Source organism: Heliconius melpomene, chromosome 12 (genome assembly GCF_056956725.1).
Source record: "Heliconius melpomene rosina isolate 202511_hmr_F chromosome 12, ASM5695672v1, whole genome shotgun sequence".
Lineage (NCBI taxonomy): Eukaryota > Metazoa > Arthropoda > Insecta > Lepidoptera > Nymphalidae > Heliconius > Heliconius melpomene.
Genome location: NC_140400.1, coordinates 6,297,076 through 6,312,629, shown reverse-complemented (window position 1 = coordinate 6,312,629; position 15,554 = coordinate 6,297,076). Strand labels below are relative to the sequence as shown.

Genomic DNA, 15,554 nt, shown 5'->3' with positions numbered 1-15,554 from the left:
GTAATGAAATATTTAAATAAAAAAAGAAATTATATCATTTAAAAAAACCAAAAAATAATAGACAAATATTTAATTTCATATAACCTGAACATTATTATATCTAGACTATATTTACAATATGAACACAATAGAGAAACCAACATACAAACTAATACATTTTTAGGCAACTTACTAGTGGCGGAATTTAACGCCGCATTTGTCTTTACTAGAGCGGAGAAATGAGAATTCACAACCGTTGCGTTCAGAGTCAAATAAAGATTTAGGAACCAAATATGAAACAAAAATAACCCTACTAGCTTTATGACGTCACATTACAGCACACCATCAAACTAGTAATAACAAGAAAACTTTTGTTTATAATATAAATTTACTATTCAAATGTATTTATTTCTTAATAATTTTGATAAAAATTGAAAATAAAATTGATAAAAATTGAAGTTTAAACTAAAAACTAAATACTTTTTAATATATATATATTTATTCGAATTCTGTTTTTAATGTTGTTATTAAACAAGACTACCATATTGGTATATTGCTTAATGTATGTACTGCTAACAAGAGTGGTTGTGGATTTAACTTTTTTATTTATTTTAAATACATTTGTTTTACTCGAATCGTACATATAATTTCTTTACATACACAAAACATACAACGCTAAGTGTTAATTTAACAAGTGATCAACGCAAAAGAGATTCTACATGTAACCCTCAAAATGAAAATGACAATTATAACTTTTGATTTTGCTAAAAAATAAACCATAAAGTCTATTCAATGATTCTATGGATACCATTCCATTACTTTTTTTAAAAATAGGGTCTCTTCGTATTTCTGAGGGTGTCTTATAAACTATATGACATTATAAAACTTGAACATAAAAAAAATATGGCAACTTTTCAAAAATAGAAAAAAAAATGCATAAGCTCCCATACATTGGGTATTATTTTTTTCATTAAACTACATAATATTGTTTAATACATTATTATTTACAATTTATAGTCAAAATTGTTAAAATACTAATCGGCACTTTAAATAACAATTTATAATTATTAATAACATACATAAATATTTCATTAAAATCTTGCCACTCTAACAGCCAGTTTCACCACTGGCTGAGTCCCACGACTACATATGTATTGTTACTTACTATTATCGTTGATTAATGAGAAAAGTATTCTTGAAAATATAATAAACTTATTAAAAAATAAAGTTATTTTGTATTTTCATCTTCTATCTGTAAGATAGCATTAATTATTAAATTACTATCTGTAACTTTATTCATAACCGGTAAAACTGGCCCTAAGGCTCGTCTTTATAAAACGCTCTCAAGCTATAGATCTGACATCGATCTCGAGATGCCGTTTTCGTTCATATATGACATACTTATAACCATAAAATACTAAAATTCCGAATTAAAAAATATATTTATTACCTTTACACAAAACATAATATTATTTATTTAACTGGGCTGATAAAAATGTTTATGTAAAAAATGTGTTTCAAATAACATGTTTTTTATATTAAAAAAATACTGTCAACAAAAGAAGAATATTCTGATGTATGTATGGGTGGAACCTTGTAGTTATACAGCTCCTATTATTATATTACAAATCATACTTTAACAATTATCGTACTAATTAAGAAAAACATCTTTTTTCAAAAATAAATGAAAAAACAGCATAAATTAAAGCCATATTTGATAGCGCTTGAAAATTTTGAAATGAAAATCAAACATATTAGAATACATATTTAAAAAAATATTATACAAAATAATTAAAGCAGCAATTCTAACTGGTTAACTATTTGCAACTACCAAATAACTCAATATCAAATATTTCTTTGAGAGCAATTATTACAATTGAACCTATAATCTATCCATTTATACTTGGCAGTTACAAAAAATATATATAACACTAACATTAGTCTAAATATTTACAGTAAAATAGCTTATTTCAACAAAAAAATAAGGCACCAAATGGCATGACATCCGCCATCTTGTTTTTGACAGAACAGATAAAATAAATATTTACATTAATAAATTTGACATGGCACAGGAAAAATAAAGATTCTTTCAATATTAAACTATATAAAATAGCCGCTTAATTATAAAATTAATTTTATACATTAATTTATACATACTTAATAAGATTATTTAGTTGTTAACATACAATAATTCATATCAAATTTGTCACTTATAAAAAATTTAATGTCATCATAAATCAGTATAAATTAACCATTTCTATATAACCTTTCATACACATTTAAAATAATAATAAATTCAATAACATTATTCATTATTATTAATATCAAATAATCTTGATACTTGGCTATATTGTCACTTATGAATTAAGAAGTCCGTACAAAATGTACAATTTCGTGAAATTCTTTTTTCAGCTTAATGCTACGTCCAGTGTATATAGCACGATAGACAGAGGAAACGTAATATTAAGACACTCCTGTCAAACATTGTCCAATTTTCGAGACATTGCGTGTTGAATAGCGACTCAAGACCGCACCTCGTCTTGTTACCAGAGTGAGAGAATGAACTCATTCACATTCGGGATCGAACTCTAGGCAACCATATGCTTTAGTCAGAAGGTATTCTACTGTGCGCCAAATTGCCTTAATTTTTATATATAACAATAATCTTAAAACTTGGCGAGAATGTCACTTATAAATCAACATATCCATAAAAATGTACAAGTTTGTTACTTTTTCACACAAATTCACTTTAAATGATCACTTTTACACATAAACTTCGTTGTCGTCATTCAATCTGATAGCATTATCGTTTGCCGCTAGTTTCAACAGTGTTTTCTTTATTCTTAAAGCTGGTAGTCGTACTGAAGCATTTTGATGCCAACATTCTCTCATTAAATTCGCCATTCCCACCATTGTCTGTAGAAAATGCAACTTTTAGTTAAAATGTCTAAAAACCAATTTTTATCATCGATATTCCTTTATACTAAGAATATACAGATCTTCTGTACACTTTTTTTATATAATATATATATAAAAAAGAGAAAATATTACATATTAAATTTCCCCGAGCGGGAATCGATCTCACAACCGTCGTGTTAACAGTCACACGCTTGTGTCCCGACACCACAATTATTATGATGAACAAATCATATTATTATGATGATTTCGAAAAAAACAAATGATTAGTACGTTACATATTATGGGGGTTTACGTTACATTAGATTCATACAAAAATGATGCAATGGTAGCAGGTTTGATTTCTTGAAGACAAAATATTATAATAAGACTAACCGGATGTCCATCATCAGGCGGCTCGGGCCTAGCATTGTCCACACACACAATCTTCCTCATTTCTTCAAAGCTGGGGTCGGCTGGAGCCAGCTCACTGAATGGGGGACGGTGGTCTCGGGCGGGGGACACTCGCCTACACACCTCCCATAGCACTAGAGATAACGCGTATATATCGCATTTGCGGTAGGATTCGAAGCATTGGAGGTTCATACTGGAAGATATAATACAATAGATATGAAAATTTAGAAAATATTATTGTAGTAACTCAAGTTTTAATACAATTGTTACAGAATACTGATTATATTTTTAAGGATAAGTATCATTCATTCATTCATTTATTAATCATATCATGTACAATATGAGAGTAAAAGTAGGCAAGCCTTCTCAACTATATAGCAGCAAACAGAAGATAATATCAAGAGGCTCCAGAGTAAATGAAAATGATTACTGATAGTTATCCACTAGTAAGAGATTAACCTACAGTCTCATAAGTTTGATTACATTGTAAATCCAAAATTTTTAGAAAATCTAATAATATATATTTCACTTCCTCAAGTGAAGAAAAAAAGATCGAACCCACAACCGTCGCAATAAAGTCACACCCTTGTGCCGCTTGTCCACGACGGCCTTTTTTTTACTTATAATTTAATAAAAAATGTAAAACCCACCTCTGGTCTAGCACTTCCGGGCTCATATATCTCTTCGTCCCTTGCCTGGGGTTCTGCATGAGGTTGTCGGCAACATGCTGTCGGGTGACCGCGAGCCCGAGGTCAGCTATACAACATTCGCCATTCACTTTCACCAGGATGTTCTTGGATTTTATATCTCGGTGGGCTATCGCTGGTTTACCCTGAAAATGTTTGGAATTTATTAGTATTTTTTTTTATTTCAGTAAAGAAAACTGAAATTTTCTTAACTATCCTCACATTTAAAATTTTCTTTGATTATATGCAGGAAATTAGAGATTTCGAATCCGTCGTGACCCAGCGGCACAAGGATATGACTTTAACGAGACTATCGAGGAAGTGAAATATTTATTTACGTTTATATTTCCATTTCTTTGTTTGCCAATACAATGAAGAATTTAATTTTTCCTCATGGAAATTGAACTCAAAACCTTTCAGCCATGTATTAAAAAAGAAAATAAGATATAAAACTTACCTGTGTCCCATGTATGTCCGTATGTAAATGCAATAACCCATTAACAGTGGACAGACATATTAACATCATTTGATGTCTCGTTAACGTTGTTCTGCTGAGGTGCTCATATAGTGAACCGAGTGGATGGAAGTGTGTTATAAGCCAGAGCTAAAAAAAAATTATTTAAATAAAGGAACTTGAACTTATGTAAATATGATCTTAACTCTCCACTCTATTTTCGAGACATTGCTTGTTGAGTTTCATAACTCAACGCCACATTTTTTGCTATCAGAGGTGGGAGATAACAAGAGTTCATTACACATGCTACACTACGACAGTCCTGCATTTGACGCAATTATTATTTTTTTAATTGCGAAACAATAATAATAAAAATTAAACATAACGTTAATACAGTTAAAATAACGTTAATAAAAATACAGTTGTGGGTTTAAGTGCCCATTCACATGAAAGAACAATTTTATTGCAGTGAAGCGTTATGTTCCGCGCCTTAACTTGTAATGTCTTAAAAATTAATTGAAATATAACAATACCTGCGTACAACTATTCCGGCTAGTCATATCACTACCAACGTATGCCAATATATTATCATGTCGCAGCATCACTGTACTGTAGATCTCAGTTTCTCGTCTCCAGCTTGCCTCGTCACGAGAGAAGAAGATTTTGACTGCAACACTGTCCGCGTACCAGGAGCCGCGCCATACTTCACCGTAGCGACCCTAGATTGGAGTAAACAATAATAATTCATTTTTTAGCTTCACAAGCTGTACACCGTAGTCTGTTTTTTGTCTGTATATAAGTCATTGTTTGTCGAGTAGGAATCAACGCCGCGCTTTTCCAAGCAGAATTGGGAATTAGAGAAATTAATTGCCCCAAGTGTTTGAATCTACTACCATTGCATTACTTTCATTTTCATTTCTTAGCTCTGGTGTTGTTCCGCCACTCAACACGCAATACCTCTAGAAATAAACTACTACTAAACCTACTACATGCGGGATACTCCAGGACACTATATACAATTTTCAACATCAAAAAAATCTTCCTATACCTTTCCAATCCTTTCAATAAGTGTAACTTGTTTGGCCAGTGTCCGTTGTACCATTAGTGGCAAGCCCGACCCTGAGCCGCTAGTGACCGAGCACTCCAAATACTCGCGGAGTGTCGAGTCACCGGCAGGCACCGCTTGGAGGCCAGCCTCGCGCCCTTGTGAGCTTTCTACACCTGGAAATTAATGGAAAATTGGTTTTAGTATAATGTGGGTTATAATTTTTTTGTATAGTAAGGAAGCCAATGACTTGATTCTTTTTCCACATAGAATGGAAGCAGAGGAAACCTACTGTTAAAACACTCCCTTCCCAATGCACTGCAAGCTCAGACTCAATGGTATAGTTTAATGTCTCACTACTAAAGTAAAAATTTAAAACAATATATTCCTCCGAGTGGGAACCAGGCGCCATGCCGCTGCGTTACGAGAACCTCTTTTTTTAGGTAATTAATAAATAATGATAAATCAATCCACTTTGTATAAACATGCAAACAATAAAAGAGTCATTCCTAGAGTGAGATTTACACCCATAGATACAGTAGTTTAGCCACATACCTCACATCCAAATCCTGCGCATTACTTACTTAACAAGCAAATATTAAAAACAATAACATTTAAAACATAATATGTATCTGAACTCCTTACCTTCATAATATGCGGTGGTGAGGTGAGCACTGTACAAGGGTGATGTGAAGTAGTTGGAATCCGCGCCCAGCTTGTGTGCCGCTCGGGATACTCGCAATCTGTAATTTAATAGGTAAATAGTAATTATTTATATTATGAGCAGTGTTAAAACAAAAGCAAATGATTTTGCCAGAAATCTTAACAGCAAAAAATGCTCTAAACAACTAATATTCGAATACCACACGCTACCACTAGTGTTGTCAACTCACTTATGCTATACCACAACAGGTAAGATAGTGACAAAGGCAGGAGAGTAGACCTGCGCGCTCGTCTCACCAAGACCACTCACTCACAGAACAGCCCAATATTTAGGGTATTACCAGAGCGGCGCACTATGGGACGCTTTCTATAAAAGCGTGCCAAAAATGGTCGAAACAAAAGTCGTAATTTCAAAGTTCTGTTGATTGTTCTATATACTAGAATAGACTATCTTATCAATACAACAAGATTTTTATTTTTGATAGCAGTTTAAAGTATCCAAAATGACCTTCAAACAATACACTTCGATATTTCCCTATTTTCCATACTGCATATAGCGATATTTAAGCGTTAGTTTCTTAATAAATTTCTATAGTAACTATATTTATGTTATACATTTTTATAAAGCTCATTGTTTCTTCTTTAAGAAAATATAATTAGTGTATAATAAAAACCTATATTTAAAAGATATCTTAAAATTTTTAGAAGTGTTATATTTTAACATTTTCATATTTTCAATTGGAGTTTTCATTGTTGCCGCTGGCTGCCGCTGCCGAGAAAACTATATGTATGTATACAAGAACTATTCAAGAATTAGGGGAAAGAATAAAATTTTGCGCATATTTGCGCCATTTTGATTTAGAGCAAAAAAACCAAAATGTAGTAAAATGTCAATTTTTGATATTTCATGAATACTGCTTTTATTTTAAATTATTGGCGTCCTATTTAGTTCTTTTTTGTTCTATAAGTAGAAAAAAACTATTAGAATGTTTATTTTAACATGAAAAATAATAATATGTCTATTTTTGAAAGAGCATATTTGTTTTGAAATTGACATTTTTTGTGGTCATTCCAACCATGAACATGATAAAATTATCATTTTTTTATGTGAATAAACAATATTATGTGAATACAAAATAAAATATTTAATTAATTTGATGTAGTTTTGCACAAAACACTTTTCTGGACAAGTATAAAAAGACCAATTATAACTAGTTGCTTTCATTAGAGTAACCGGACTTTTCCGCATTGTTTCTAATACTGTTAACTTATTAAAAGATACATATATTTTGTGCAACATGAGTGAATTCGCTTGCAGTAGACGTAACTTATGCTTTTTTATAATTGAAGGGAGAAATACTTCTGAAATAGAAAACTTTTAAAAGGAGAACTTCAATTTATCGTCATCCGACGTACAAACTATAATGAACAACATTCAAAAAATTTTTTTATATAATTCTTCACACTATATCATCAGGACTTGCCGTAAATGTCGAAAAATTAATACATAAGTGTATATTGATCGAATTGCGCAATTGTATGTTAACAAATGTAACAAGTATTACATGCCTCCTTCGGTGCATAAAATTCTTATACATGGAGCTCAAATTATACAGTACTATGCGATTCTTCCTATTGGGCAACTTTCTGAAGACGCTCAGGAAGCAAGAAATAAGGTTTACAAAAGTATCTAACGAACTTTTTGACGAAGCTAAAGAACTTCTGCAAATCACAGAATAAATTCCTTGTTTACGTCACTATTTTTATTAAAATTATTTTTATATTACATATGATACATCACTTTTTTGTTTAACAGCCTAGATTCAGTATACTTAAGTTACTTTTAATGATTTAAAAATAATAATAATTTTTAAACATCTTAATATGCTCTTATTTATGACAATTTCTAACTTTGAAATTTTTTTATTAAATAACCCTTGACTTTTATTAGTATCTATTTTATGTCATTGATAGCAAATATATTGAAGTATATATATGCAAAATTTCAACACTTTGCGATGAAAACTGAATGAGTTACGGATTTTTGACACGAAGCGGGTCATTCCGTCCCACTGTGCGGCGGCGAGGCGTGATGCGAGGGCGGGTGGCGGTGAGCGGGAACATGCCCGCAATACACTCATCTTTCACTAACACAACACAAACCACTACCATTAGTGATGAGAACTTGTCCATCTCAGAGGGGGGTAGAGCTACTCGCGTCCGTAGGATTTACCACCTATTCCTAGGCCCACCCTACACGTGCCCCCCGGGTGGTGCAAAATGAGTAGCGACGCCGAGCAACGGGCGGCGGTCAACTAACCTGTCTTTGGTTCATCACAAACCTTGGGAGATTAAATCCTCTCAAAAAGAGTGACTGCGGTACCTTGGGAAAGTGCCGCTAGTATCTCCCACCTCTTTTCTATGAATTATGAACGAAAAAGATGTTGTTTTGTCATGCGATCCGGCTAGCCCCCGGCGCTTGCAGGTATCCGGGCCTGCAAGTGTGAAATTGGTTACCGAAGACTGCACAGGTGCGAGCGACCAGGCCTCTGCGTCAGTATATGCTACTGGAAGCAATACTAAAAAATATGTACAACAGGCATTCCATCCAAGTCTATTTACTCAAAGACCTAGATCTTCTTCACTAGGAAGCCCAGTATGTCACAAAGGAAATCCTCTATCAGAGGCAATTGCTACTGACAATAACGCTAAACCTTGCCATCCTGTATGGCAAAGGTCACCAACTCAGCGAAACTCTAAAAGAAAAAGACAAACTAACAGCCCATCAAACACAAAAAGACACATTACCAGTACTTCAAACAAATTTAGTGGACTCCCGATAGATCTAACTGATGAAGATTCTAAAGAACAAAATCAAATAGCTCCTTCTAAAAGGGTTCATAAACCACCACCAATCATCCTCTATGGTGTAGAAGATCTTTCTAATCTAACTGATCTCCTAAATAAAGCTGTACCCAGTGGAACTTACTCATACAAAATTATCAATAGGGATCAACTAAGAATCGTAACACTATCAACTGAAATCTATAAGGACCTAATGGACCACATTCGAAAAAATGGCCTTATAGGCCATACATTCACACAAAAAGAAAAGAAGTGTTATAGAATCGTAGTTAAGAACTTGCACCACACTACACCTAAAACAGCCATAATCGAAGAGATAGAAAAGACTGGCAACAGAGTTAGAGGAGAAATAGTATGTGCAATATCAAAAAAGAATAAAAAACCATTGAATATGTTTTTTGTAAATATTGAACCCAGCCCTAACAACCCAGATATAAAAAATATTGAATTCATTTATCATACCAGAGTCAAGATTGAAGATCCGAGGAAATCTAACGACATCCCTCAGTGCACCAGATGCCAACAATATGGACATACGAAAAACAATTGTATGCGTCCCTATCGGTGTGTCAAATGTGCAGAAGGACATAAAACTACGGATTGTCCTAAAAAAGATAGAAATACACCTGCTACCTGCACACTTTGCTTTGGCGATCATCCAGCCAATTATAAGGGCTGCCAAGTCTACAAAGAAATCAGAGCAAGAAAAAATTACCGGCCTGTAAATAAAAAACAGCTAGTTACACAAAGAACTAATAAGTCACCCATTCCACCAGATGTGAAAGAGTTCCCTCCGCTCCATACTCGGACGCAAAACTATAGCGAAGTTCAAGATGATAACAGCATATCTAGCTTTAAAAAGAAAATGACATATTCTTCAGCTACCCGACACCATTTAAAGAAAACAGAGCATGTACAGCCTCAGTCAACAAGTTCACTAGAACAAATTATTATGAAACAATCTGAAAAGATAGATATATTAATACAACAAATGGGCACTTTATTAGGATTGCTCACTACACTAATAGCCCGCCAGCAAAAATGAAAACTCTGAGGATCGCTACATGGAACATCAATGGCCTTGCTCCTAATACGCTAGAAGTAGAATTGTTCCTAATTCATAATAAAATTGACATCTTACTAATCTCCGAGACACATCTGACAGAGGAAAGAGTCGTTAAGATTAATGGATTTACAGTATATTATTCTAATCATCCTGATGGAACGTCGCACGGTGGTGCTGCAATAATTATCAGAGAATGTATTAAACAACATGTATTGCTCCAATACCCGCATCTCCAAGCCATAGCAGTAGCAATAGATGACTGGCAGGGAGCGCTTACTGTTGCTGCTGTATATTGTCCACCTCGACATAGGATTGATGAACAAATGTATACAGACTTTTTCTGCAAACTTGGAAAAAGATTCATCACTGGAGGTGACTGGAACGCAAAGAACATCTATTGGGGCTCTAGATTTACTACAACACGAGGCCGAGAGTTGAAAAAAGCTATAGATAAACTTTCCCTCGTTGTCCTCTCTACTGGAGAGCCAACCTACTGGCCGACTGATCCCAATAAAACTCCTGATCTTATTGACTTCTTTGTCTGTAAGGGAATGTCAGAGCTCTACACTAGGATGGAATCTTGTCTGGATGGAACTTCTGACCATACACCGATGATCTGCAGTCTCAGTACTACCATTATCTGGAAGGAGGCGCCAGATACATTGTACAACAATAAGACTGATTGGGACGCCTTCCGAGAATATATTGATGTACATATCAATCTATCCATACGGCTTAAAACAGAGGAAGATATCGAAAGCGTCACGCTGTATGCCACGAACTTAATACAGAAGGCGGCATGGCTATCCACTCCATCACTTAGTCGCAAACAAAAATCGCAAGACATTTCTGTAAAGATCAAAGAAAAGATAGCCAAAAAAAGGAGACTTAGACGGAAATGGCAAACAAGCAGAAATCACAGGTATAAAAGGGAACTAAACAAAGAGCAAAAAGAATTAAAACAGATGCTGGTAGAAAACGAAAATCAAACTCTCCAGGATAAACTACAGACTCTATCTCCACACCAAGCGGATGATTACTCTCTCTGGAAGATGACGAAATCACTGAAAAGACCTAAAGATCACATTCCTCCACTAAGAAAACCAAATGGTGATTGGTCGAGACAGCCTTTCGAAAAGGCAGAGTTATTTGCTAATTTTCTAAAAAAGACTTTTACACCTCATGAACCTGATCTCATGGACACAGAAAGAGAAATTGATGACATCCTGACGACTGATAAACAACAAGTATCGCTACCTGTAAAGCGAATAACAGCTGTGGAAGTGAAAAGATCTATACTAGGATTAAAAACAAAGAAGGCGCCAGGATTTGACCTGATTACAGCAGAAGTTTTGAAACAACTCCCCAAAAAAGGCATAGTTCTCCTTACAATTATATTCAATTCTGTGCTAAGGTTACAATATTTCCCATCATTGTGGAAAATATCAACTATAAACATGGTTGCAAAACCAGGAAAGCCTACGACAGAAGTCACTTCATACAGACCTATAAGCCTCCTTCCTGTAATATCAAAATTATTGGAAAAACTTCTCCTGCAACGAATAAATCCGATACTGGAAGAGCATAAAATAATACCAAATCACCAGTTCGGATTCCGAGCGAGCCATGGTACGGTAGAACAGATTCATCGAATTGCTCACACTATCCGCTAAACCTTGGAGAAAAAGGAATACTGCTCTGCCGCATTCATCGACGTACAACAGGCTTTCGATCGTGTGTGGCATAAAGGATTATTATGCAAACTAAAAATATGCCTGCCCAACAATATGTATATGATCCTAAAATCCTACCTTCAGGGCCGTATGTTCCAAGTCAGGGTCGAGGAAAGCTTATCATCTATCTGCCGCATAGAAGCTGGAGTCCCGCAGGGATCAGTGCTGGGTCCGGTATTATATACAGTCTACACTGCTGACCTCCCTTATTCCGATGATACTTTAACTGCTACTTACGCTGATGATACGGCACTACTCTCAAGTCACAAAGATCCAAACATAGCGTCTGCAAAATTACAAGAGCACCTAGATAAAGTCGCAACTTGGTTCAAAAAGTGGAGAATAAAAGCAAGTGCTGCTAAGTCTATACATGTGACATTCACACTTAAAAGAGGAGACTGCCCACCAGTGAAACTAAATGACATAATTTTACCTCAACAAAAAACAGTCAAGTACCTGGGAATGTATCTGGACAGGAGGCTCACATGGAAAGACCATATCAAGGCAAAAAGAGAACAGGCAAATCGCAAACTTGGGGATATGTACTGGCTAATAGGGAGACAGTCTTCACTCAAATTAGAAAATAAGATGTTAATTTATAAAACTATTATAAAACCTATTTGGACTTACGGCATTGAACTCTGGGGATCAGCAAGCCACTCCAATATAGAAATACTTCAACGCTTCCAAAATAAAGCCTTAAAAATAATTGCTAGTGCTCCATGGTTCATAAGAAATACAGAAGTCCACGAATATCTTGAAATACCTACTGTCAAGGAACAGATAAATATATCGTGTATCACATATAAAATGAGATTGGAACATCATAGAAATGAACTTGCAAGGTCACTGATCGATATAGATGAAAACATACACCGACTAAGGCGATCCAGACTTGCTTCAATTTAAAGAAGCATAACTGTGAAATGAGATGACGCATCACAGGATGGGTTCATCTCCAAATGTCAATCCAGATATATATAAAATTTAATTATAGCTTATTGGCTGATCGTAAATGGATAGAAATTGAAAAAAAAAAAAAAAAAAAAAACTTGTCCATCTCTTGCTGTTACACCCACCTGTGCGCACGCCGCGCGAGCACCACGCACAGCACTATGAGCAGGGCGGCGACGAGGGCGGCCGCGAGGCAGGGCGCGAGGGCGGGCGGCGCGGGCGCGCTGGCGGCTGGGTGCGCGGGGGCCTCGGGGCCGGCGGCCTCCTGGCTGAGGGCGGGGAAGTCCCCTGCATTGCACAGGTCGCCTTGACAGCAGGTTATGTTGAACTGGGTTAGGTGACGTTTTGATGGGCTAGAATGTCATAGTAAATGTTATAAATATTTTATATCGAGGGCATCGTCTGGACAGCATCTAACAATGCTATTGTATTCCACCACTAAATATGAAAACTTTTGATAATTGGGCAGTACAAGAGGATTGATGTTCCTAGGCACTGAGTTCTCACTGCCTATATGTAAAATAATTATAGGTAAGCATGTTCAACTTAGCATTGACCAGGAAGGTAGAACATATTAGTTCATTTTCTCTCTACTTTCCATCTATCTAAAGTAATTGTAATAACATCTAAAAGTTAAAACTTACAGAATGATGATGTATACAGCATAAAACCTAACAAAAATATGAATAATAGTCTACTTAACTCACCCATTTGTAGCTTGATTAGTTCTGCAAGTGAACTGATAATGGTCCCTCTTTGAGGAGCATCCTCGGGAATGCTGCAGGGCTCCATCTGGAGCTCGGACAGTGGATTTGAAACAGTAGAGGGCTGAATCACACTCTTGATGTGTGAATGTTTCATCTTCATCATCACAGTTTGGTGATTCACATTGGTGACATTTATATCTAAAACATGAAAAAATGAACATTATGGAGTAAACTTAACATTACATACTTCTATTACATTCACCCTTTTCTAGTTTCACTGTTTACCCTACATAGCAAGGCAAGTAACAGAACATATTGTTCAAGACAGTTGTTGTAATCAATGCCTCTGTGAATGGCCAGAGTGAGGAAAAATGCTGTACAAGTGGACCACAATGGCCTCTTCACCTGTTGCATCTATGTAGAAGAATTTATATATAATATCTATGATCTAAATTGCATTCATAATTGTATATTATATGTATAATAATACAATATTGTTCAAAACATCAACAAGATATCCATACTTGAATGACCAGGAAAAAGTTGTTTTAGATGATTATTGTAAAAACATTACCTTTTTTGATACTTCCTCCTTCTAAGCAGCACAAGAAAGTAAATAACATTAGATAGATTATAAATGATAAAATAAATTTAATAATGGAAATGCAAGTATAGATTAATAAAACTATTAAAATCTCACCTGGGATTCTGTACCATGCTTTTATCAATGTTAAACTGATCATCTCTAAGTTGGTTGTCTGTCTGTGTACTTTGATTCCCATCATCTTCCAGATTGTCCAAGCCTGGAAGCCCTGCTGTTAATAAAGTATAATATTAGTATATACTTTTTAATACCAATATTATAAAGCTGAAAAGTTTGTTTCACTAATCCTACATTACCATACAATATACACTGACAAAACATCAATGATTATTTAGGATTTTTCTTTACTTTTCATTATTTTTTTTCCTCAGTTTTACTATGTGCAACATTTCAGAAAACCTAACTTCAAGATGGCTATAGTAGTAATGGCTACCTTAAAGTGAGGTTTTCCTTTATGTGACAAATAATCTTAAATATCTATTAAAATTGTTTAAATATAATGTGGCAATTAGATTAATATATTTAAGTTCTACATAGCACTGGCATACAAATAAAGGACACAAAAATCATTGATATAATATTTTTTGAGTTATATCCTATAACAATTAATTTACTAATTAGTAATATTAAATACAACAAATATATTTAGTTTGATTCACTTTGTATGATTCATAGTATTAATTAAAGTACACTTTTATAAGCTGTTTTGTTTTAGTTCATAACCTAATTACAAATATCCCAAAAACCTTGTTATATAATTAATAAAAGATTTCTATAAATATAAATATGTAAATCAATTTAGGAATAAATTGATTTACATATTTATTAGCCTTGAAAAATGAAGGTTCACAAAATTATTTTTACTTATTTCTTATTATCATTTTGTAGTCTGGTTTTACATGCTTTCTGTTTGTTAAAGTATATTTGGCATACTGTGTTCATTTACTAATTCAAACATACACTTAATATATAAGTTATTCAAAATAAACTAGGTATGTTATGTTTTGGACATATTATCGATATTTACTATTAATAATATTAACATCATATTTTATTAATACGAAAAAAAATATAAAAAATTTAAGAGATATACATATGAATTTAATAAACACTGCGTAAGCCTGGCGTCTCATGAGAAAACAATAATAAAAACTCTTGACAAAAAGTGATCTAAAGAAGCTAAGTAATTTTCTCGAGCTCCCTTTGAGATATAAATCAAATCTTTTATGGTTGACGTATTTCATATTTGCACTGATTTTAAAACATTTCATGTCTTTATAACTTACCTCGACAAGCATTTAAAAGTAAAAAAGTGAACAAGTATCGCACTATGACAACGTCCGCCATTCTTCATTCATCATAACAATGCACAACTGGTCAAAAGAGATACATTTTACAAAGGTCATAAATTTATAAGATTAGATTTTGTTTAAGTATACAATTTAAATTATTTTATCTTAAAATAAATATAAAATTTAATCTTTTAATA

The 15,554-nt window shown here is 34.0% G+C and overlaps 1 protein-coding gene across 4 annotated transcripts; it reads right to left on the bottom strand.

Moving 5' to 3' along the window:
- Positions 1 to 55: 55 nt before the first annotated feature.
- On the bottom strand, positions 56 to 15,548 carry sax (type I BMP receptor saxophone). Of its 4 annotated transcripts, none has more exons than XM_085194400.1 (12): positions 15,352 to 15,548; positions 14,162 to 14,273; positions 14,036 to 14,056; positions 13,462 to 13,659; positions 12,880 to 13,107; positions 6,119 to 6,216; positions 5,477 to 5,649; positions 4,962 to 5,147; positions 4,432 to 4,578; positions 3,939 to 4,120; positions 3,271 to 3,481; positions 56 to 2,895 (listed from the first exon to the last, which is right to left on the bottom strand). In XM_085194400.1, exons 1-12 carry the CDS (start codon positions 15,410 to 15,412, stop codon positions 2,743 to 2,745), a joined length of 1,770 nt encoding a protein of 589 aa, XP_085050526.1. In that variant the 5' UTR covers positions 15,413 to 15,548; the 3' UTR covers positions 56 to 2,742. The 4 variants fall into 4 exon arrangements, with proteins under 4 accessions (XP_085050526.1, XP_085050525.1, XP_085050528.1 ...); XM_085194399.1 differs by having other exon boundaries at positions 14,162 to 14,276; positions 15,352 to 15,546; XM_085194402.1 differs by lacking the exon at positions 14,036 to 14,056 and having other exon boundaries at positions 15,352 to 15,544.
- Positions 15,549 to 15,554: the final 6 nt, after the last annotated feature.

Bases quoted from the DNA above. Each gene is read 5' to 3' on its own strand.
- sax (XM_085194399.1), bottom strand. From the start codon at position 15,412: ATGGCGGACGTTGTCATAGTGCGATACTTGTTCACTTTTTTACTTTTA. The intron at 6,217-12,879 runs GTGGGTGTAACA...ATTAAATTACAG, and splicing joins CTCGCGCGGCGTGCGCACAG to ATTGCGAGTATCCCGAGCGG. The intron at 5,650-6,118 runs GTAAGGAGTTCA...ATTAATTTCCAG, and splicing joins CACCACCGCATATTATGAAG to GTGTAGAAAGCTCACAAGGG.